The sequence below is a fragment of the Ipomoea nil genome, unplaced genomic scaffold (assembly GCF_001879475.1).
Source record: "Ipomoea nil cultivar Tokyo-kokei standard unplaced genomic scaffold, Asagao_1.1 scaffold1043, whole genome shotgun sequence".
Classification (NCBI taxonomy): domain Eukaryota; kingdom Viridiplantae; phylum Streptophyta; class Magnoliopsida; order Solanales; family Convolvulaceae; genus Ipomoea; species Ipomoea nil.
Window position 1 is genome coordinate 5,182,460 of NW_017617471.1, and position 23,827 is coordinate 5,206,286.

General features: G+C 36.2%; 5 protein-coding genes across 6 annotated transcripts; 4 read left to right on the plus strand and 1 right to left on the minus strand.

Moving 5' to 3' along the window:
* Positions 1 to 296: 296 nt before the first annotated feature.
* LOC109181887 (probably inactive leucine-rich repeat receptor-like protein kinase IMK2) lies at positions 297 to 3,483 on the plus strand. The gene is made up of 2 exons (XM_019331846.1): positions 297 to 2,529; positions 2,625 to 3,483. The coding sequence occupies exons 1-2, from the start codon at positions 678 to 680 to the stop codon at positions 3,245 to 3,247; spliced, it is 2,475 nt and encodes an 824-aa protein (XP_019187391.1). The 5' UTR covers positions 297 to 677; the 3' UTR covers positions 3,248 to 3,483.
* A 1,858-nt stretch (positions 3,484 to 5,341) lies between these two features.
* On the plus strand, positions 5,342 to 9,485 carry LOC109181891. Of its 2 annotated transcripts, none has more exons than XM_019331849.1 (3): positions 5,342 to 6,345; positions 6,492 to 6,583; positions 9,134 to 9,485. In XM_019331849.1, the coding sequence occupies exons 1-2, from the start codon at positions 5,476 to 5,478 to the stop codon at positions 6,537 to 6,539; spliced, it is 918 nt and encodes a 305-aa protein (XP_019187394.1). In that variant the 5' UTR covers positions 5,342 to 5,475; the 3' UTR covers positions 6,540 to 6,583; positions 9,134 to 9,485. The 2 variants fall into 2 exon arrangements, with proteins under 2 accessions (XP_019187394.1, XP_019187395.1); XM_019331850.1 differs by lacking the exon at positions 9,134 to 9,485 and adding an exon at positions 8,152 to 8,399.
* Positions 9,486 to 10,732: 1,247 nt separating this feature from the next.
* On the plus strand, positions 10,733 to 12,213 carry LOC109181170 (uncharacterized protein At2g29880-like). The gene is made up of 2 exons (XM_019330923.1): positions 10,733 to 11,534; positions 11,626 to 12,213. Exons 1-2 carry the CDS (start codon positions 11,175 to 11,177, stop codon positions 12,211 to 12,213), a joined length of 948 nt encoding a protein of 315 aa, XP_019186468.1. The 5' UTR covers positions 10,733 to 11,174.
* Positions 12,214 to 13,399: 1,186 nt separating this feature from the next.
* LOC109181890 (dehydration-responsive element-binding protein 2B-like) lies at positions 13,400 to 15,328 on the plus strand. The gene is made up of 2 exons (XM_019331848.1): positions 13,400 to 14,493; positions 14,524 to 15,328. The coding sequence occupies exons 1-2, from the start codon at positions 13,695 to 13,697 to the stop codon at positions 15,003 to 15,005; spliced, it is 1,281 nt and encodes a 426-aa protein (XP_019187393.1). The 5' UTR covers positions 13,400 to 13,694; the 3' UTR covers positions 15,006 to 15,328.
* A 41-nt stretch (positions 15,329 to 15,369) lies between these two features.
* On the minus strand, positions 15,370 to 20,930 carry LOC109181888 (protein DETOXIFICATION 44, chloroplastic). Its single transcript, XM_019331847.1, has 13 exons — positions 20,471 to 20,930; positions 20,249 to 20,370; positions 19,936 to 20,094; positions 19,667 to 19,809; positions 19,190 to 19,325; positions 18,704 to 18,800; positions 18,487 to 18,587; positions 17,428 to 17,591; positions 17,125 to 17,196; positions 16,926 to 17,042; positions 16,458 to 16,553; positions 16,238 to 16,359; positions 15,370 to 15,971 (listed from the first exon to the last, which is right to left on the minus strand). The coding sequence occupies exons 1-13, from the start codon at positions 20,785 to 20,787 to the stop codon at positions 15,863 to 15,865; spliced, it is 1,755 nt and encodes a 584-aa protein (XP_019187392.1). The 5' UTR covers positions 20,788 to 20,930; the 3' UTR covers positions 15,370 to 15,862.
* Positions 20,931 to 23,827: the final 2,897 nt, after the last annotated feature.

Here is a 23,827-nt window from a genome sequence, read left to right on the forward strand (position 1 = left end):
AGAGGTGTTGTAGGTAGGTCCATCACTGGATGAGTGGGTCCATTTTAATTAACGTATAGGACACAGATAAGTGGGGGTTGGAAGGGGACATAATACGTTACAAGTTATAACGTTTGCAAGATACTTTATTGAGTTTATTCAGTCCAAATAAATAATGTCTGAATGTTTATTAACTGTTTCCCTCTAAATATAGCCGTTGGACCCCTGAAAGAAAGAAAGAACAATCAACGAACAAAAAGACGAATAAAAATAGAAAAAAAAAGTCTTCCCATTTCGACTAGCCGTTACAGGGGAGGAAGACTAAACGTGAAAATCCTCAAACACACGGTATACGTTCGCCACCTCCATTGTTAAACCTCTTAAGATTCTCTCTCTCTCTCTCTCTTCAGTAAGATCCCCACATGCTTTGTTCAGTCCCACCTCTTCCCTCTTTCTCTCTCTTCTCTTAGTATTTAGTATATCTCTTCTCTTGTTATCACCATATTGCTCACTCACTTAGTTTTCTGTATAGATTCTATTCTCTCTTCTTCTTCTTCTTCTTCTTCTTCTTCTTCTTCTTCAGTTTATGTTAAACCAAGAAAAGCTTGAAATCCCAGATAGAGAGGGAGAGGAAAAGAGAGAACAAAAACCCAGATTCTTTCTTTTCTTGTAAACCCTTTGTTCTTGCTTAAAGTTTTATGGATAAACTGGGGAAATGGAGCAACATTGGGGTATTGTTTACTGTTGTGCTAGTGTTTTTGAGTTTTCAGGTTGCTTGGAGCAAGGGGTGGGATGGGGTTGTGGTTACTCAGGCGGATTTTCAGGCGCTCAGTGCTTTGAAGCATGAACTGGTTGATCCCAGGGGAGTTCTGAGGAGCTGGAATGACAGTGGGGTTGGGGCTTGTTCAGGGTGGGTGGGGATAAAGTGTGTGAATGGGCAGGTGATTGCTATCCAGCTCCCATGGAAAGGTTTGGGTGGCAGAATCTCTGAGAAAATTGGGCAATTCCAGGCTCTCAGGAAGCTTAGTCTCCATGACAATGCTCTTGCTGGCCCTGTTCCCACCTCTCTGGGATTCCTTCCTAATCTCAGAGGCGTTTATCTCTTCAACAATCGCCTTTCGGGTTCGGTCCCAGCCTCGATTGGGAGATGCCCATTGTTGCAGACTCTTGATCTGAGTAACAATCAGCTCAGTGGCACTATCCCTCCCAGTCTTGCACAGTCCACCAGGCTGTACCGTTTGAACCTGAGCTTCAATGCCATTTCTGGCTCAATCCCAGTAAGTTTTACTCAATCCCCTTCTCTTATTTTTCTTGCTCTTCAGCATAACAATCTCTCTGGCTCTGTTCCTGATTCTTGGGGTAGTAAGGTTGCAAGAAACACTTCTTATAAGCTCCAGTTCTTGACCCTGGATCACAATCTCCTTTCTGGAAAAATCCCAGTTTCTCTTAGCAAGTTGAGTCTGCTTCAACAGATTAACCTTAGCCACAACCACATTTCCGGTACCATACCTGATGAGCTAGGTAGTCTGTCTAAGCTTCTGGTTCTTGATTTCTCTGATAATGCCATTAATGGTAGCTTTCCATCTAGTTTCTCCAACCTCACTGCTCTTAGCACCCTGAATCTGGGAAACAATATCCTGGATAATCATATCCCGGATGGCATATCTGGGTTGAAAAACCTCTCGGTGTTAAACTTGAATAACAACAAGTTCACAGGCCAAATCCCTGCTGCCATTGCAAACATTTCTGGGCTAACTGTTCTTGATTTGTCCAAGAACAACTTCAGTGGCGAAATCCCAGATTCTCTTGATACATTGACAAACCTAACTTCTTTCAACGTTTCATATAACAATCTCTCTGGTTTAGTCCCATCTCTGCTTTCCAAGAAATACAATTCTAGTGCTTTTGTTGGGAATCTTGAGCTGTGTGGATACAGCCCTTCCACTCCCTGCCCTTCTCCTCCACCTCAAAGTCTCCCTTCACAGCAAGGGACTTCCAGGCCCCACCACCGGAAACTTAGCGCAAAGGACATTATTCTCATAGCCGCCGGAGCCCTTTCCGTTATTCTGCTTCTCCTCTGCTGCGTTTTGCTCTGCTGCTTGATCAAGAAGAAGGTGAGTTCAAAGCCTAAGAATGGCAAAGCCAGTGGGGCGGCGGCTTCCTCCACGAGAGCTGCGAAACAGTCTCCAAGTGGCGGCGCTGCTGAAACTGAACCGGGCGGCGAAACCGGTGGAAAGCTAGTCCATTTTGATGGGCCTTTCGTGTTCACCGCCGATGACTTGTTGTGCGCCACCGCGGAGATCATGGGGAAGAGCACTTATGGGACGGCGTACAAGGCTACATTGGAGGATGGGAACCAAGTTGCGGTGAAGAGGCTAAGAGAGAAGATCACAAAGGGGCAGAAAGAGTTTGAGCATGAAGTTGCAGAGCTTGGGAAGATTAGGCATCCGAGTATTTTGGCTCTTAGAGCTTATTACTTGGGACCTAAAGGAGAGAAGCTTCTTGTCTATGATTACATGTCCAATGGCAGCCTTTCCTCTTTCCTTCATGGTAAGATCAGATAATCTGAAACACTAAAAAAAAAAAAAAACAATCTTTTTATTGTTGCTCAATTTAAAAATCGAATTTTGATTATGTTGTTTCAGCTCGAGGGCCTGAAACTGCTATAGACTGGGCAACAAGGATGAGCATTGCCATGGGGATAACCCGGGGACTATGTTTCCTCCACACAAAGGAAAACATAATCCATGGAAACCTCACCTCAAGCAACATTCTTCTTGACGAGAAGAACAATCCGAGGATCGGAGATGTCGGCCTGTCCAGGCTGATGACCAGTGCAGGAAATACCAACGTGATTGCCACTGCCGGCACGCTAGGCTATCGCGCCCCGGAGCTCTCGAAGCTCAAGAACGCCAGCACCAAGACAGATATATACAGCCTGGGGGTGATAATCCTGGAGCTTCTGACCGGAAAATCCCCCAGCGAGGCGACGGACGGGCTGGATTTGGCTGCCTGGGTAGCGTCGATCGTGAAGGAGGAATGGACTAATGAAGTGTTTGATGTGGAGCTGATGAGAGATGCACCCAATATCGGAGAAGAGCTGCTCAACACCTTGAAACTCGCCCTGCACTGCGTGGATCCTTCGCCGGCCGCCAGGCCGGAAACTCAGCAGGTTCTTGAGAAGCTGGAGGAGATTAAGCCGGAGATTGCTGCAACTGTGAATCCCGGTTGTTCTGGAGATGAGGAAAAAGTTGGAGATGAAGAATAAAGTTTTCATGGTTGCTTTGAATTTGCTGCATTTCATGGAAGAATCTCTAGTTATTTAGTTAGGTTATTGATTCATTCATTTAATTTATTCATCTGCTACAAACAGAAGTGCTGTGTTTCTTTTTGTTTACAGCTTTTTTTGGTTACTAAATTGTATATATAAGAGTGAACTCTATATATAGATTGTTTTCATCAATTCCTTTTGTTTAATAAAGAAAGTTATTTCTTTGGCTTCAATGTCTGTAAATATCAAAGTTGGTTTTGGATATAAATATAGAGTTTTTGACCGTTGTAATTTTAAATAAAATAATTTTTGGGTTTCTTCTTCTTTTTATTTTTTATTTTTAATAGAATATAAAATAGTAAGAGTATCAAACAAGAATTATATAAAATTGAATCAACCAACTCCATGTCAGTAAATATAATTGAATTTAAATCTTTTGGAGGATCAATAGTAGTTTTTATAGTCGTACATCGAGTATAGGATCGCAAGTATTGAATTTTCTATGAATATGTCTTAGTGAGCAATACTAATCTTATTGTATAACTTCTTCTATAGATCTAAGAAGACACAAGTGATGATTTCTTGAATTTTATGTTGTTCTGGTCTTTCGTATAGTAAACAAGAATTAATTTCAAGTTTCACTCTACAAAAATCCTATCCGAACAAAATAATGGACCCTAAAACTCCCTTAACACTCTCATTTACATTTACTTTGAAGTTTGATCTCATCCTATGATGATTTTATGTGTTAAATTTAATTTGAAAAGACTATTTCCCAAATCCAAACTCATATAACAAGAAAAGAAAGAAAAAATTGGAGTAATAATAAATTTAAGTAAATACTTCTCTGCCAATCACATTGTGCACAGATGACACTCGCGTTGAACTCACATATGAAAAGTTGTGAGATTGAGCCTCAGTAAATTGAGAAAGTAGTTATGAACCGATACTACATTGTAATAAAGTCAGTAGCATTCAAAAAAAAAATAAATACTTTTCTATGACATGTAATGTTTATTTGGTTATCTTATTTTGGATAATACTTTGTTATTTGGATTTTTCTTTGAATATTATCCCACCTTAAAAATAAAACACGACCAAATCTTAAAGATAAATTTTTTGAATTTTGTTTAAAGTTAATTGTTATGAATCCATAGATTATTCTCGTCTAATTTAAAATTTCATCATTTCTTTAATGTACTTGCGGTATTGATAATAGTTCGCATACTTAATTGACTAAGATGTAACATAATACATTTTGTTTTAAAGAGAATAAATGTTTATTAATTTAAGGTAAAATGACATTTTTTTTCCTTGAGTTATATATTTATAGCATTTTTTAAAAAAATTATTCATGTAAGCACACTAGTCCCTCAATTATATTAAAATTGACGATTTTTCTCCCTGATATATTAAATTGACATTTATACCCTTAAAATAAACATTTTATTATTTTTCTTCTCCAACAAATTATTGTGTATACGTAGGGATGATCACGGATCGATTCAAATTGAACCGAACACTATAGCAATCAGTTTCCGGTTACGATTCATATCTAGAACTCAATATTTGGATTTCAGTTTATTAAAATTATTAATCAAAAAAACTGGATCGTGAACCGTGAATCAGCAATTCCGGATCCGGTTCACGATTTTGAACCGCATTTATTTTAAAATAGTCTAAATTCAACAATAAATGTATTTTATTTTTCAATTCAGAACATGAACCGGCCGTCTCGATTCGCGATTTTAATGAACTCTAAATATCGGGTTTCGATTCTAAATTGTAATTAGAATATTTTGGTTTGGTTACTATAGTGTCTGTTTGGTTTGAACTAAATTGTGGTCATAATTTGTCGGAGAAGAAAAATATGTTAATTTAACATTACAGGGGAGAAAAAATAGCAACTTGAATAATTTAGAAAAAATATATATATATAACTCAGGGAAAAAAATATCATTTTTCTTTAATTTAATAAGCAGTATTTAAAAAAAAAAGATCAAGATTTAAATTTTAACTAGTGTAAAATTTATGTTCAAAATGAAATCATTTTGAGCACCCGTATTTGGCTTTGTCTGCGGGTGAGAGGTTTTTGGGGAGAAGAAGAGAAAAGAGAAGAAGTTTGGAATTGAGAAAGGGAGTTAAGACTTAAAGTTGCATAGTATAGTAATAGTATATCGTCAAACCCTTGGGACAATTGTAGGCTTTCCACTTTCAGAGAAGCCATGGACGATTTGGGAATTCAGAAGATTCAAATCTCCGGCCCAACCCTCGCCTCCCTCCTCAACCGCTTATCCGCTTCTCCCGGTGACCTTCACGGCCTTCTTTATGGCCATGTTTCTTTCTCCACCACCAGCTCCCTCTCCGACGATACCTCCGCTTCTACTTCCGCCGCGGCCGACGGCGCCAATGGCCCGATCCTCACTGCAATCATCACCTCCTTCACCTCCGTGCCTTCTCACCTCGCCCTGCCCCATCAATCGCACCGTCAAGATTCGTCCTCAACCCTCGTCGGCTGGTTCTCCGGCCGCCGGAGGACCCCTCTCCGCCCCTCGCTTCACGACTCCACCGCCACTTTGTCTCTCAACTCCTCCACCTCTCTGTCTTTCACTCCGCAGAACTCGCCTCATTCCGTCTCGCTACCCCCGTCTCTCTTCCTTCTCCTAACGACGCCGTTTCAGGAACAGGTCATTCACACCCATGAGTACAAGGCTTTCCAATACCGGATTTCCACATCTTCTTTCGAGCCCAAGAGCCTCGATATCATCAACATTGGTCCGTATTTCCGATCTCATTACGACTCTTTCAGCCCAAACTCTCCATTCCCTTCTTTGACCTGTGATTTGAGGTCCTCCAATGCAATGGTTGAGGACGAGAATACTGAGAACTCGGCTGGTATTCAACGAGGCCTGGAAGATCAGAAGGAATTGGATATGTGTGCCCAGGGGTTTGGAGTTGCCAGATTCAGCAAGTTAATGGGATCGAATGCCGCCAATTACACTGCTGAAGTAGAAGAATTGTATGATAAAATGCTTGCCAAGCTTGATAGCTTGGCCAGACTGGTGGAGAAGAGTTCTGCCAAAGTTCTTGAGCAGGTGAGCATATAGTAAAAAGAAAGAATACCTTTTCGGCTGCGTTCAAGCATTTTATGTGCACCAATTTTGGTTGTTTTCTCAAATTTGATTGCATCTGCTAAGTTACACTCAGAATACTTGACAAAAGGATTTTGTTATGTTGACAGGAAAGTCATAATATGAAACTGAGGTGCAAGGTTGCTGGCTTGGAATGAATTTCTTTTGTTGCTTTTGTAGTCCAATCCTTGGATTTTCAAAGGTACAATGGTCTTCCTTCTAACTCTTAAGAATGGTGCCCTTTGAGTATAGTTTCAATATTGTCTGGTTCCTTTTCTGATACATATGCGCTTGAATTGAAAAAAAAAATATGAAGACCTTTTGTGTATAGTTGGGTAGTGAATGAGCTCTTAAGTCTGAAACTATATGATATATTTTTCAAATTGGGGACTGCTCTATCCTGATTTTGCTTTTTAATTCTCGGCTCTATTTGTCCTTTCAAGAATAGATGCATCGGTAAACATCAGTGACCAGGAATAGGATTTATTCCTGTCCGTTTGTACAAGAAGAGAGCAGAGTAGGCTGCTAATGCTATAGTATTTGTTTACCCTTAGGAAGGTCATTGCTTTTGTCTATCTGTAAAGACATGGCTGAAATGACAAAATGGTCTAAGGATTATTAGTTATTACTATTAGATTCATCAGAGCCATTTTGAGGGTACCTCCACTGAGAACCTATTTCCATCATTACAGTATCAGCTATTCAGCTTTCATCTTTTCTTTTTGTTTTCACTTAATACATACATATATAACCATAAATATAGACACACACATACATATTCCTCTTCCTTTTTTTGACTTTTAATTGTTTTCTTTTTGAGTTGCATGCACTTACCTTTCTTCCAATTCTTCCTTGGGATGGTGCGTTTATATTTGTATTAATTCAACTTCCATTAGTTATTTTATCTTTGTTTTATGGGAAATGCTAACAAGTGCCCTTAGTTAAGGGATTAAATGGTCACTTTCTTTCTACTTTGGCCACCTGTGAAAATGGCACCTGTTAGTATAACCCTTTTAATTTTATTAATCCAATCATTTTTTGTACTACCTTTTTCCTATTCTGGTTTTTGGAGTTATGTACCCTCAGTGCCCCTTTAATCTTGGAGGTGAGAATTGTGTCTTATCCCTAATAGCTTGTAAACAAATATTCTTTTTGAGACAATTTCCCATAAAAGGAACTATGAAGTACTCAAAATTGACATGTAAAAGCTAAAATCTTATACTTTGTGAAATCTTCTCTGTTTAGCAATGGAAATTTTTTCATTTTTCCTGAAAAATAAAAACTAAAATGGAAAAGTGGAGTTCCTGTTTGAGTTGAAATATTATCCAAACTGGAAACTGGTCTAACTTCGTTAGCAAAGTGGGAAAACAACTCCATTTTGTTTTCCATATGAAAAACAGGCAATTCATTTTACTGTCACCTGCCTTTTGCTTTTTGCCTGTTCAACTGCTATTGTTTTTTTATTTTTTATTTGTTCTTCCCAATTCTCCAGCTGTGTTTTCCAATTGGAGAATGAAGAACATTTTCCATTATTGAACTGGCCCTTAGCTTCAATGTTTCTAAACTTGCCTCCAAACTTCTAAAGGATTGCTTTAGAATATCTGTCTGTACTCCTTTTGCATTAGCCATGACATACTGTTTTGTCCTAATATTGAATAAGCTGTTCTCTCATTGCTTCCATGCTCTTTTACAGTTCTAGACTTCTAGTAATGTGATAAGAGAGGATTTCTCTTTTGTTTTAATTTTTTTTTTCTCTAACTTGTATGGAAGAATAAGGAATTTTTAGGCTCTGCGCTCCAAATTGATGGCAGACAGTAAAGGGAGAGAAAAGAAGTATGAGAGATGGAAGAAAGGGGAAATAGAAATTAGAAACTAGTGTTGGGATAAATTATTAGATTCCCAATATTCCAGAATGTGTATTTTTTCCTCATATGTAGGCTATAGGAAATTAGTGACATTGCAAATAAATTATTGTAAAAGGTTTGTGCTTTTTTATTTGACCCTAATAATTTTTTGGACATGTTGAGGTACTATTTTTTCGACTCTTAACATAAACATGTCGAAGTTCCTCGGAGTTGTCTTATCCCTCGATTTTTTGGGTTTTTGGACTATAGCTTTGAAACAGGTATAAGGGAGCATATGAAAGAGGACTATAGCTTTGAAACCAATCCAATTCTTTTGATATTATTTCATGTAGTATGAAGTACACAAAATTTACATTTACATGTAAAAGCCTAAATCTAATACTTCAGAAATCATTAGTTTCCAATGTTCTTGAATTTGCCTCTTTAAGCATTTAGTTATTGCATCTTAATTGATGTGTAAGTGTACTCTTTTGCATTCTAAAACACTATTGCTCTCACATTAGCCATGAAATAATAAAGTCCATTGTTCTCCTAACCTTGCATACTTGATTCTCCCTGCTTCCCTCACTTAATGATAGTCCTCCATATATTGAAAACCAGTCCAATTGTGCTGAGAAATTATCTTTTTTGCATGAAGTAGTCAGAGTTGGCCTAAAATTAAACTTTTTTATGTTTTAGCTTTAGTGTTCTTGAAATTGCCAATTAAGCTTTTCAGGTACTGGATCAGAATGGATGTACAAATGTACTTTTTTTCCCCCTTTTAAATTACTATTGTTGTGTCATTACATAGTTTTGCAGAAAAAGAAAATATTGAAATATGTAGTTGTCTTCATTCTTTACATTCTGTTGTTTCACTAAAATTTATTTAATCTCCTGTTGTTGTGTAGATCACTTGTTGGCGGAGAATGATTCGTGATCTGTCAGCATTGATGCCTAAGAACACATTACTACTACTGTCAACCTCATTTTGTTGTTCTCTATAGGTAGGGCATTTTTGGTTGATGTGCAATGAATCTCAATCTCCTCCTGAATGTACACTTACCTGGTCTGGTGTTGTTTCATTATAATGTTTTTGGTAGATGTAGATTTGCCCATTTTGTTCATATCCCCTACCCCTAGTAGCTAATATGTATAATTTCTGCTCCAATCTCCATGTTGATTGTTGAGGAGGGTTTTGTTTCAGATCAAAAGTGAAAAATGGTTGAATTGAATGGATTTTGGTGCTGCCTTGCCTTCCCTTCCCTCTCTACTCTCTACTCTTCTCTTCTGTTCCCTCCCTCCCTCATTCACTTTATTTTGTACAATAATTTTCTTACCATTTTTTACAGTTTTTCATTTTTTTTTAATACCTGTGAATTAATGAATTATATAGGGAGTTAAGAAAGTATAAAATTTGGTTACTGAAAGATGAGGAAGTTGCACATAATTGCCACCACCATCATAAAGAATCAATAGAATAAAAAAATTTTAAGGTATTAAATTTAAACTTTTAATTAGTTTTTAAAAGTTTAGTAGTATTTGAATTATACTAAGGGTCTGTTTGGAAACCCGGAAAATGACTTCTGGAAATCATTTTCCGGGTTTTGGGTGTTTGGCTAGGCTGAAAATTGAATGGTCAAAGGAAAATTAAGAGAAGTCAATGGAAAATGAGCCCAAATTTATGGAAAATGACTTCCCTTTTTTTTTGGGGAAAGTCATTTTCCATCTTCTCCACACACTTGTTTACCTTCAATTCCTCCTCCTCCTTCAACCCAGAAACAACTCCATGTCTCCACCAACAATATTTCCGGCGGAAACCTCCGCCAGAAACCCCTTCTGGCGAACATTATTTAAAAAAAAAAAAAAAAAAAAGAACGTGAAAATGGACCAGAGAGAACTTCTCTCTGGTTTCCCTCGCCGGAAGAAACCAGAGAGAAGTCGGACCAGAGAGAACGACTTCTCTCTGGTTTCTTCCGGCGAGGGAAACCAGAGAGAACGTCTCTCTGGTTTCCTTCGCCGGAAGAAACCAGAGAGAGAGATTGTATTCTTTTTTTTTTTTTTTTTTTTTTTTTTTTTTTTTTTTTAACTTTTTAATCATTAATATTATTTGATTTTAAAAAATAAATTTTATTATAATTTTTTTATTTTAAATAAAATAATTAATTATATAAAATGATTAATTATACAATTCTATCTCATTTTCCGAAAATGAACCAAACACACAAAGACTGTTTTCTACCGTGCTGCCAAACACAAGAAAGGAAAATGTTTTCCGGAAAATGACTCATTTTTCAGAAGTCATTTTCCAGAAGTCATTTTCCTGCTTTCCAAACGGACCCTAAGTTTTATATATTGTTTTGTTTTAGGACTTTAGTGCTTTTTTATTCTCTAATATAAATAATTGAAATTCATGTTCCAAACTTCTGAACTTTCTTTTGGCATCAATCAATCAGACTTTTCTTCTGTTCCATCAAATTTTACGGTATGTTTGATTGCTTTCATAGATACACATATGCTTTGAATTTTGTAAATAATATAGCTAATTTTTATTATATTTTTAAATGTCTGTATTGTAAAATAAATTCCTGTTCGTCATGGTTCATACCAATTTTCTATTGCCAAGTGCCAACAACAACCAAATGCCTCCGGCTGCTGTTCACAACCTCCACCTACAATGTTTTAAACGTTTATTGTTTTTTTTTTTTTTTTTTGGGGGTAAAATTATAAATTTTCTTATTGAAAATTATATTATAATCATATGTTAATTGCCAGTTATTGACTTAATTCTTATTAACTTATGAGATCGTATTGTGATTCACATATTTGTGCTAAGTTATGTTGAATTTTTTTCATAACATTGCTAGAAAGATACAGATTTTCTAGTAGTTGTCCTATTGTTATTAAATTGTTCTCGTCACTTATAAGAAAGTTTATCTATGGTAGTAATCAATGGAAGGTTTTCAACAAGGAAATAGCATGGAAAAGAATAAAGTTGTTGGAAATTATACATTGTGGACACGGGAGGAGAGTAATGAGTTGCTACGCCTTATGGTTAATGCGGTAAAAAATGGATGGTGTGGTAGTAGTGGAGGTTTAAGCAAGACAACTATTGAAAGAAAGATACTTCCTCTTCTTAATGAAAAATTTGGCTGTCAAAGATCATATGCACACTATCAAAGCCGATTGAAATGGTTTAAAAGACGTTTTTACAAATTTTCTGAGCTTATGCATCATAACTCTGAATTTCGATGGGATCCAACAACAAAAAGGTTCATGGCTAGCGATGAAGTGTGGAAAGATTATTTTAAGGTGAGTTATTTGGGTCATTAAAATAGATTTTACTTTGAATTTTATATTTCAAATAAATTATTAACTACTTTTTTTTTTCTTTCTTTTTTAGTGTTATTCTACTCATAAGAACCTACGCACATATACTATTGCTGACTATGAAGATTTGGCAATTATATTTGGGAATACTAATACCACAGGAAATGATACAGATGCAAGAATCTACAATCTGAAAGAAGATAAACAACATAACATTGATGAGCTACAATTTGATTCTATTTCTATCAATGATGAATTCACCCTAAATGATGCGTATGTAGCATCCCAAGATCCCCAACACTTACAGTATACTTCGTCAATACCTCAAGAGATAAATGAAGCAACTTCAACAAAGTATTTTAGGAAAAAAAGAAATAGAATAGAGTCGTGTGATGAGAATAGTTTAGTTGAAGACCGATCTAACATCTTGGAGAAACTATCTATTTGTTTAGATTCAATTGCTGCTGATCTTCATAGCTTAGTGCAAAAGAGGGAAAATGGAAACAATTGTTGGAATGCTATCAAGGAACTCCCAGGCTTGGATAATGACACCCGTTTCAAAGCTATTGAATGGTTGAACACGGAAACAAAGAAGCATACTTTTCTAGATATGTCATCACAAGATCGTTATAATTGGATAATGTTTAAATTGTCTAAATGAGAGTTTATATTTTCTTTTATCAAATATTTAATTTCAAACATTTTGTTGTATCCATAACTCGTAAGGATTTTTGAAAGTATTTTATTTGAAATAATTTTGTTTGTAAGTGTTTATTAATACCGTTTAGGTAACTGACATATAATATTTAGTTCTAATTTGATTATTGTCAATATTCTCCCAATTGAGCTTGTCATACAAAGTTTTTTTTAGCGCGATTTATTTCTCTTATGTAATTATAAATAATTACGTGGGTGTAGATTTTACTCGGTGCATACCATTGGATAGTGACTATGAGTTTCCTTTGTCTCTTAGATAATAATAATAATAATAACAATAACAATAACAACAACAACAACAACAACAATAATAATAATAATAATAATAATAATAATAATAATAATAATAATAATAAGTTGGGGTGGAGGAAGAAACATACAAGAAATTAATAAACGAATTGAATGAGACATAAAGATAGTTATGAAATCATTAAACATACAAAATTTTGAAGTGAATTTTTTGAATCGAAACTGAATTTTTTTTGAAGTGGGACGTTTTTAGTCAAAACGACGACATTTTTGCAACCGTGTTCACCATGCATGGTGCACACGGTTGCACAGCATAACGATTGCGGCTTACAGCCCACAGCCTAGCACGGACAAGAATGAGCAACTTGAGTCTATTTGTAATATAATAGGATTGGACTTTGTATTCCTAATGTAACAAAGACTTCTAGTATGAAGCAATTTAGGAATTAGTTTCCTTTTAGTGCTCCAATCCAACTTGTATAAATATTCATAGTCTAGGACTCTCAATATGAGGCAGTCTAAGAATTTATTCCCTTTTAGAACTTTAAGCGCACTTATATAAATAGACCTCCATACAGAAGAAAGGACAAACAATATTCAGTAAAATTTATTTTAATGGTAGTGTTGGTCAGCCGTTAACTACCCAAAAGTCATAAAATCAACACAATACACCCTCAACTTGTTTACTTCAATTCATTATTTTCAAATTTTCAATTTTTTTATTCTATATTCTATATTTTCTATTTTTTAAATATAGAAAACGTAATCTTTGTTTTTTCTTTCTCTACTTTTCTATTTATCCTTAAAAATTTGGAAATTTTCTAATTAGTAAACATAATCTCAAGCCAAAATGGAGTTGAACATATCAGACTAAATCCACCCACTCCACGACTCCTTTCGAGATAACCCGGAATTATTTCCAAACTTATAAACTTGGGCATTAAGAAAGAAGAGCACGCTTTATTTGTTTCCAAACATTAAAACTGATTTCCTTGGTCCCCAAGGTTTATTTGTCTGTTACCAGGACAAGTAATATACTACCCACGTACGCCATTTAAAGTTATTAGCTGAAAAAGAAAACATCCTCCATCTCCATCTACAATCTCAGAGAAGAGAACACTTGAACAATTTCATCAATAATCTGTCTTCTCAGATTCTTCATCTTTACTGATTAGAATGGCATATTCTGGGAGCAGAAAGACGAGAAAAAGGCGGAATGGGAGTGAATCAGTGGAGGAGATGTTATTAAGATGGAAAGCTTTGAACAATGAAGCTGCAAGTAGTAATAGTAATGGAACTCCACTAGATGGGGCTAGGAAGAAGAGGAAGTTTCAGGCTAATGGATCAAGAAAGGGGTGTATGCGCGGGAAAGGTGGACCGGAGAATTCAGGGTGCAGCTACAGGGGTGTGAGGCAGAGGACTTGGGGGAAGTGGGTTGCAGAAATCCGGGAACCGGTTTCTAGGGCAACCGATGAATGTAACAGTAAAAGGCACCGGCGTCGCTTTTGGCTGGGAACATTTTCCACAGCTGTTGAAGGTGCCCTTGCTTATGATATGGCTGCACGGGTAATGTATGGCCCCGACGCCATACTTAACTTCCCAGACGCGTTCTTGCAGAACAAGAATGCGTCGGGTGGTGGTTTGAGGCTAAACTGTGAGGGGGAATCCTCAGCAGCATCTGTCAACAATGATGTTCCTAAGGTTAAGGTTTTTGGTTCCCAGTTGAAGCTATCAGATGAATGCATTGCAGAGGGTAATGGTGAGGTTTTGGATTTGATCAGTGTTTCGAAACCCATGGAGCCTTATATTCTGGAAAGACATGATTCTTGTTCTCCAATTTTCTCCATTGAAGAATCAAAATCAAGGATTGTTCCTAAAGCCCAGAAATCAAATGTTTTGATAAGAAATGATTCTAGTTCCTCAACTGGGGAATCAAGGGTTGTTTCCATAGTAAAAGAATTAGAGGATCTTGTTGAACCTGAGCTGCCAGCATATTCTTATGTTAAAAAGGTTAATGATGATATTGCAGAGCTTGAAGATTCAAAGCAGCTCTTTAATGGCTCCAATGAAGCCAATATATCATGTAATGTAGATGCAGGAATGCAGAATATAGAGACTAAAGTGGATGATGCAGAAGAGCGACGGCTGGATTTCAACTGTTCAGAATACGAAAGATCAAATGATAAAAGGTTTAGCCAGGATGAGAATCGGGATTCAGATGAGCCAAAACCCGAGTTGCAGAGCCAACTCGACTACTTTCTCAAAATTTTGTTGGAAGACAATCATTCTACAGAAAATATGAACATATCAGAAACCTTCAGCTTAATGGAGAACCATGAAGGAAGCGACTTTTTTATGAAACTCTTGAAACAAAGTTTCAGTAAGGATCCAATACTTGAGCTCAACACAGATGACTCAGAAGTGAAACAAGATGGAGAGGATGAACCGAGCAACCATTCTACCGTGGTGGATTACACGAGGAACTAGCTTCCATCTGACTATTACTATCATATAAACAAAAAGCGTGGAAAACACCCTGCAGAACCAACAATCACAAGTACTGATGCGACATACCTTGGTAGCCATGACGGGAGTCAAGATGTACTAATTGGAAGTTCCAATAACACAGATCATATGGATGCAGCGCACTGGAATTCTCTCCCCTGTAGTAAGATTATAACTAGCAAATTTTCTAGATATTAGTGCACTAGATAAATCCATTTTATTATACAATAGACTGAGTTTTGTGAAAGTATATAGTATGTTGATTATTGAAAAAGAAGAGACAGAAGAATATTGATTAATGACAAGTCTTTATGCATTGTTGTAACTTACAATTTTGTTTTACCATATAATGTGCTGTCAAATGTCAATGGAAAACATGAGAATCAACTAATAAATCATGAAAAACATCTCCCTTTACATTCAGCTCTATCTGCCTTTGTCCAAGAATCTTCAATTCTTTCACAAAATTTATGTTCTATAACAGAAAGCTACTGAATTTACAAGTGGGAAGCTTGGAAAGCTTAACAGCATTACTTTTCGACTCTTACGAAGTAAATACCATGAAAATGAAGTACTTACTAGGTTTAATTTAGAGCTGTTTAGTCCTGGTTAGAGGTGTAGTATGGAGGTTAATCCTGAAGATGAGGGTGATGGAAGTTAACTGTTAATGATCTTTGCATTCTCAAGCTGGACATATCATATGCTCACCAACATATTGTCTGAGCCATAGTTTTCAGTAAGGGATCAAGAATCCAAAACCCAGATTGAAAGCATTAATTCAAGTCAGCCGCTAGAAGGCAGCAAATTTCGTGAGCAACTCTTCATCATATGACATAAGCCTAATCATGTTTTGGCTTTTTGTGCGTTGACAACTCATCAAGTGTATCGGTACTGTCCTGTTCGATATCAGACCAGAGAAATTTCCAGGGTCCAGTTCTTGTGCCTAGTCTGTTATCATTAGTAGTTAAAATGAACATATGCAGATTACCATAAAAACAAACTAGAAGCAGAGAGTAAGTTTATGTCAGTATGTGGCGTGATGTTCTAAAAGCAAAACCCAATATTTCATTTACTATAATAGCTGATTTTAACATATGAAACCAATGAAAATGCAAGATTCATAAGAGAAATCATGTATCAAAAATAAATAAGGGAAATATATGCCCTGGTTCTTGAACTAGAGAGAGAGAGAGAGAGACAGAGAGAGAATGCACCTCAGGCATCCAGCTACCACACGCAAAGCCATTAAGAGAAACAGGCCTGCCCAAACTCCAGCAAGACCAAAGAAAGGAGTAGCCACCAATAAGAAAGCGGAGGAGATCATTCCAATTATCAACTACTCATCACAAGTAAAGAATAGTATCAGAACAGAAAAAAGTGAAAAACAAGACAATAAGGATTAGTCAAGATAAATAGAGAGCAACAACAATTTACCATTGAGTAAGCAGCAAATTCAAAGTCTGAGACCCCATAATAAAGTCCATCAAGAACAAAAGCAATGGCGTTCACTGGTTGAGATGCAGCAACAAACTAGGCAACGATAAAAAATATACGTGATGAGTCACAGTAGCATCTTGTGATAACTAGATGCTCAATCCTTCTCCTTACGGAGCAAAAACCACTTCTTTTATCTTTGAAGAGAAACCTCAAAGTAGCTAATACAATATTGTGTTTTATAAATTTTTTACTATTTTTTGAATCAATCTTTAGAAGAGCCTGTTACAAGGCTGTATAGATAGGACCATATCATGGAATATCAGCAAATAACCAACTTGCAAGAAAAAATATACGTGAAATGAAAGGCAGAGCAAGAACAGCTTCTACTACACTTCTACCAATGCATTCATTGTGAATATGCAATGCAAGTCTTGAAGGAAACCTTTTCAAAAAGTGCATCCTTACCAAAGTACCATAACTGGCAATTTCTAGAACCTCAGAGTCTGAGCTGAATAAGCTGGACAGTGCTCCAAACCACAAGAGCAAGCTCACTCCTAAGGTCAGTCCAGTTGCCATACCAATCTGAAAAAGTTAAATTTAAGTTGGTATGTCAATATTTCTTGAAAAGCTAGATCAAGGCTATTACACTAGGAGAGCTGTAAACCTGCAGGACATTGTAAACCACTTCACGTGCTCGGCTATAATTACCTTGAGAATAATCACTGGCAAGGAGAGCCTTAAAAAAGCAAAATAAGAGTAAGAAAACAATGATAATAAGAAAACATGATTTGATATTTAAAATATGGAGATTCATAATATACTGAGAAATTACTAAATACTTCAACAAAACCTAATATTAACACTATATGCCTTATGGAGCAGCTGAGTAACTGCAGAAGATTATTCAGCTCATTCCAGTAATTGTGGGCAATGCTGTTACATATTAGCAGAAGTTCATGATATTTACTTGGCCTGCCAGTGCTAAAGCATCAGTAAGCATAGACAATGCCAACCAAACTTGGAAACAGATTTGATGACCAGCCATAGATATGGGACCCTCTCTAGCTGCCAGGGATGTTGCCAGTGTCGTCGTTACAAACACTGCCAAAGTTCTCCCAGTAAGAAGAGCACCTGCAACATGATATGTGCACATTCAGCATAGGAAAGATTGTACATCCAGAGTGAAGAGGACGAAGAAAGTTATATCTTGAGTGCACTATAACAATTGATTGCTTCTTGAGGCATATAGAGTAATGTATTTTAATATTGTTGAAGTCCCCATAAGTGTCAGATGAGTTGCAATATGAAAGAATTAACAGCTATACCTTGAACAGTGTAAAGATGGGCAGATGTAAACATATGCAGAATTTCTATTGACTTGTACAGCAGACATGTCCAAACATCAGGTCATAAATTCAGTACTCCTGACTTTATAGTCAGGTACTCAGGTATTAGTTTCTGTTAATTTTTGGTGCAAAGCCACAGCTGGGCATTGCCTAGATAGACAACTATCCACCAAAATGTCTCAACTAGACCAAGTAAATTCCTCTTAGCAAAGGAATTAGTATATAGGTCAGAAGAGAACAGATAATGACCAAAACAGCCAGAGCCAAAGAAACATGGAGATGCAAATTATCAGGTTCCATCCCTAATGCCAAATTGGCCTGTGGTATACAGGCCTAAAAAGTGGTCATTGATGGTTGCATTAGCAGACAGTGCATTTCTAAGAAATACAATCTACTTTGCTATGCTTGCAATATGGGGTGGATTGCTGATAAAACATGTTAGTTTCTATTGTATAAAAGTCTTTTAGCAAGCTAGACTACATTAGGCATTAAATTGCCTGCAAATTTCCTGTTTGAGATTCATTGTGTATGCCTTTTCCAAGCCATAACCAGATATTGAACAGCCCATGTCAAGCATGTTTGAGAAGAATCATAGTATGATCCAGAACGGTCCATGTGAAGCATGTTGAAATTTTCAATGCAGATTATCAATATTAGATAGCATATTTATCAGGAAATACCAGATTTCAGATATCGAACAACCCTTCCCCCATCAATGTCAGGAGCAATTAGAAGGACTTTGTCATTTAACTTGAAAAGCAGGATGAAAGCAATCAAGTACCTGATAAACAGAATGCATAAGGAAAAAGGAAGTGAGGAAAATTTACTGGCTTATAGATCTATAAAAGTCACATCCAAATTAATTACAGAATTAGTTTTACCACATTTTCGACGTACTCAGAAATCACAGTAGCAATGGCAGCACCACTTATTCCAAAACCACAGGAAAATATCAAAAGTGGATCCAATATTGTATTCAGCAAGCTACCAGCTCCTAAAACACCACAAATAATTTTATGACCAAACTGGAAGATATAGTGACATCAAAGATTTATAGGTTTCCAAGGAAAAATGAAATCAAGTTTCTGAAACTGTCAATTTATATGTTCCATCATTTTAAACAAGTCTTAAATATTACTGATCAATCTCTTATATTATCCTCCACACAGTAGTAAACAACTAATACAAAATTTAAAATCAGTGAAGGATTTTTTTTAACTATGGAAAGTTAGAGAAGCAATATTATCAAGCCAATTAACATAATAGACTGCTTAAGCTTCTTAATTTACTTGAAGTTTCTATGTCTAAGGACTAAGATGATCTAGCTTTCTCAAGAGTGATAATATTCTTATAGAGAGAAATTTAGGAATTAGCAATACTTGCCAACCGCATATAGAGGTGTCTTCGTGTCCTTAAACCCACGAAAGGTTCCCTGAGCAGCAAGTGCTATTACAATTGCTGGAGCACCAAAGGCCCTCATGGTAAGAAATTGTTCAGCAGGTGAGCGCATTGGTGAATCCTATAACACATAAGTTCTGAATGAGCAAACACCAGAAACTTTATAAAATAAATCAGTGAGGCATGAGATGCACATCATGTTTAAAGTTTAAATATATACTTCCCCTTCTTGTGGACCACATATTCACATCCATCCCGCCAAAACAAGGAAAAAAAATCCCCATATTACTCATTATATCCTCATACATGTAAATGCTACGATTAATTATGAATAAAAGGTTACTGAGTACATGTTTGTGAATATGATATGATCTGTTAACCAAGATATCATATTAGCATTCTCTAGAGTCTTGAGAATAGAGGTTGAGGACAAAAAAGCCCGTTGGGAAAAATAACACATACAGCAGCTATACCCATTGCATTCATCAGAAAACTGGAACCAACGGAAACTGCAATAGCTTCTGCAATGCCAAGGCCAGTAGCAAGTGCTAAAGAAGTTGACACTGAAGGAAGAAAAATCTTGCTCTTCTGTTCTGCCCCACCATCTATCCAAACAAACACAGACCAAACCACAAGAGTTGATTGCAATGACATTCCAAATGTAAAACACAGCATCAAAGAACATGAAATAGATATTTATATACTGGAATAGGCGCACATAAAAGAATCACCACTATATGTATGCCCTGGCTGATCAGAACCCTTGCTGAGTACTGCCTGCTCTTCAGCTACAAAAGAAGTTGTAATATTGAGTAGGGGAACATTGAATAATTTGGACACAAGGTTGAACACTGATGCCGAAACTCCTACTGCTGCCAATTCAACCGATCCTACACAATTCCAGAGCATTGAATTATGGCCATAGGCCCATAGCTTATACTTATAAACATGGATAAATTATACTACAATACCATCAATCAAAACATACTTGCAGCAGTGGAACAAAATGAAGTTAAAGTCGAAATCTTTAACAAACAGAAGTACCTATATGGCCGACAAATGCAGTATCGATAAGCGAAGCAATGGGGTCAGCAGCCAGAGCCAATGCAGCAGGCAATGCAATTGACAAAATCTCCCAACCCAATCCATCCACTTTGAATCCCTCCCTGCAAAATCTCAAACAAAGCAGTAAAAAAAAGAAAATGTGAGTAACAACCTAATAATAAAACCAAAAAGACCTTACTAGAAGGGAACCGAAGATTGTACAATATCGAAGAGGCTGAACTCCAGAGAGAGAACCCGGATGGAGGGTCCGGGTCGGGTTGCTCGACCCGGTTATCTGAAATCGCCGAAGAATCGGGGCTTGTTTTGGAACCGTCAGTTGCTTTCTCCGGCAGAATGCTGGCGCTTTTGTTGGGAGAAGATTTGGCGGTAGCCCGAATGTGAAGTGAAAGGCGATGGTTTCGAAGATTCAGCGGAGCGAGAGAAGAGGGAGAGAAACAGTTGTGTGTGCTATGGAGAAGCGATTGCGTTGAGAAATGGTTGCGGCAGCGAAGCTGTGGGAGGCTAGACGCCACCGCCATTGTTGTGTTGCTGAAGTTTTGAATTTGGATTGTGAAACAACAAGCGAATCTATGTTGTCTAGGCGGAATCCAAATATCAACCGAATTAACGGCTGGTAATTGAGTTGGAAATTAAAATATCTGGAAAATTGTTTTTGAAGGGGAAGGACTAATTAGTGTACTAGTAGTTACGTTACTCTGTACTAGCGTGTACTTCAGATAATTCGGAAGTAACTTCTATAACTTCCAAAAAAGATTTTGGATATTTGCCACAAACACAATTTGTGTGATTGAATTTTTGACATATTCAAATTTGTATAATTCGTTAGTTTTATAAAATTGATTTTTCTTTTTATCAAATTAGAAGAGCAACGTAACCCCAAATGAGCGTTGTTAGCTTGGGAGATTCAATGATTATAGATTTGTATTTCTCATCCTTGTATATAATTTTGTATAGGGTTCCGATGATGGATCTAAGTATACATCCCTTATCACACATAATAGAGTTCTTTGCTAGTAAGTCTGTTGCTCGATTCTATTCTTTGAACACACGCATCACCCGAGCGCTCCTCCAATTCTAACTAGTCAGACATCTAAACTCGTTCAAAAGGTTAAGCATTGGTTCTTTAATTATACCATATTTGATTCCTCAATTATTAAGATTTCACCACTTTGATCATCAACTTTTAAATTTGCTCAATTTCATCTCTAATTATGCAATTTTTACCTAAAATAATATTTTGGCCAAACCAAAATAGTCCTGATTGGAACCATTAATTTAGTAAACAATTGCATAGTTGGGGATGAAATTAAGCACGTTTAGAAGTCGTATACCAAAATGGTGAAATCGATCTTAATAATCAAGGAACCAAATCAGGTATTAACTCTTCTTTAATTCTGATATCTTTATCTGCTCATTGATCCAATTGACAATTTGTCAGAATTGCATTTCATATTTACATTCTGAAATCTTTTTTTTTTTGGCTCATTAAAAAGAAAAGTTTAGAATTGAAGCCCAATTATTCACTTCCAATTTAGACAATAAGAGTTAGGCAAAGAAGGCTAAGTATAGTTGGAGACTTGGAATTGAAGAAGAACATGATGTCATTACTAAATAACTGGAGACAATATAATAGCTTCTTCGTTTCTAATGATGAAGAAGAAGAATCATGGTGATGTCGGAGATGACAACTTTAAGTAGCCAGAATAGCTCAAGGAGATGAAGACGAGCCAACACACATGACATGCATATTTTGCATCAAAATCAATAAGGAGATTAACAAAGACCCATCTAATTAGAACCAAAACAGAAAAGAAAACAAAAACATAATCCACCACCCCTACAATAACCTAGAGATAACGGACTAAAAGTGTAATTTTTTTTGTTAATTTTGAACACATTTTTAATCACTCTATTCAAATGGATATTGTAAGACAATATGAGAAAATATTTAAGTTTAAAAGATTCTCCTCAGCTCTCCTATTTAACTAGTATTTTGAAATAAACATTTATCCCAAAGAAATAAATTATTATAATAATTCTCACTAATTACTAGAAGGTTTTGAAGACATGCATGCATTCTTGAAAACAAAACATTGATTAGATTACACCTATACCAAAGCCTTTTCAAAGACAAAATTTCAACGCATACTAGATTATAGCACTTAAAGCCGCACTAATTACCAGAAACCAAAACAATCAAAGCCATCTCAGATATTGAATTTTCAAAGTAGTCATTGATTATAAGTGGACATATACTTGGAGAAGAAGCAAGATAAACCCAGATCGAGCTAACTTCACGCCCAACATCAAATGTCTTACTCCTCAGTTACACACACTGACACAAACACTTAAATTTTTTTTACCAAATTATTCTACTTTTACATCAGAAGACTAAAAATGGCATTAGCTCTACAATCGAGCTATAACATGTAATTTTAAAGGGCATGCCAAATTGATTGGATAGTTAATTAACTTCATAACCACAAAATTCCAAATTCGACTCCCCGCAAAAACTATCTATTGGTCTCTTTGGTTTTATCTCTTTATGGTCTTTTGTCAACCTAGTCGCGATTAGTCTTTGGATAGTAGCTACTGACTTTCTGCTTAATTAAAATATGTAATTTTAGCTTAAAAGAGAAGGTCCTCAATCATTTCTTTAAAAAAAAAAAACTGAACTCTACATCATTTATGATTCTAAAGGATGAAAATTCATTGATTGACGTCATTACGTACTGTTTCCACTGTTAATGCATGCTGGCTATCCCTACAAGAAATATATTATACGTGAATCTCAAGCCATACTTCATGACATCGCAAACTGACACCCCTCAACTCAACTCAACTCCTACACTTCATAATTTTTTCAACCTATTTTTCGACAAAGTCTAAAGTACTACACTATTATTATTATCTTCAACTCTATAAAATTTTAAGGTAAAGTTGATGAGAAAAGGGAAATGTGTACCTCGTAATGAATAATGGAGGAGACCAAAATATGGATGCGAAAGGATCGGACAATACACTATACACACAATGTTGGAAGTCAATTAAATTGGAAATATTAGGACACGAAACGTGGATACAGAATCACCACAAAACAGGGAAAAAGAAGAACAAATATTTCACGTGCACTTCGGAATGTATTCAATTCAATCTACTGGCCTCCACCACAACCTCAAAACCCCAAACGTACGCCATCCATTCATAGTTTTGCCTTTCAGATCTAAACCCACTCCTTGTCTCCTTACCTAACCTTTTTGTACAACTACAAACGTATTAATGATATTCCAAATTGAAATATGTGTTCATCTCAACTAAAAGCCTAAGTTAAGAGTTGGATTGCACATTATATTAATGGTTATATGTTCAACATTCCATACAATAAAATGTAATATATATATATATATATATATATATATATATATATATATATATATATATATTGCAATTGGTATAGTATAGACCAGGACTCACCTTATATTATGAAGGTTGGTTTAAAAATTATGTGTCTACTGCACGTTAACATATTATGTGTTTTTCATTAATTAATCATGTATA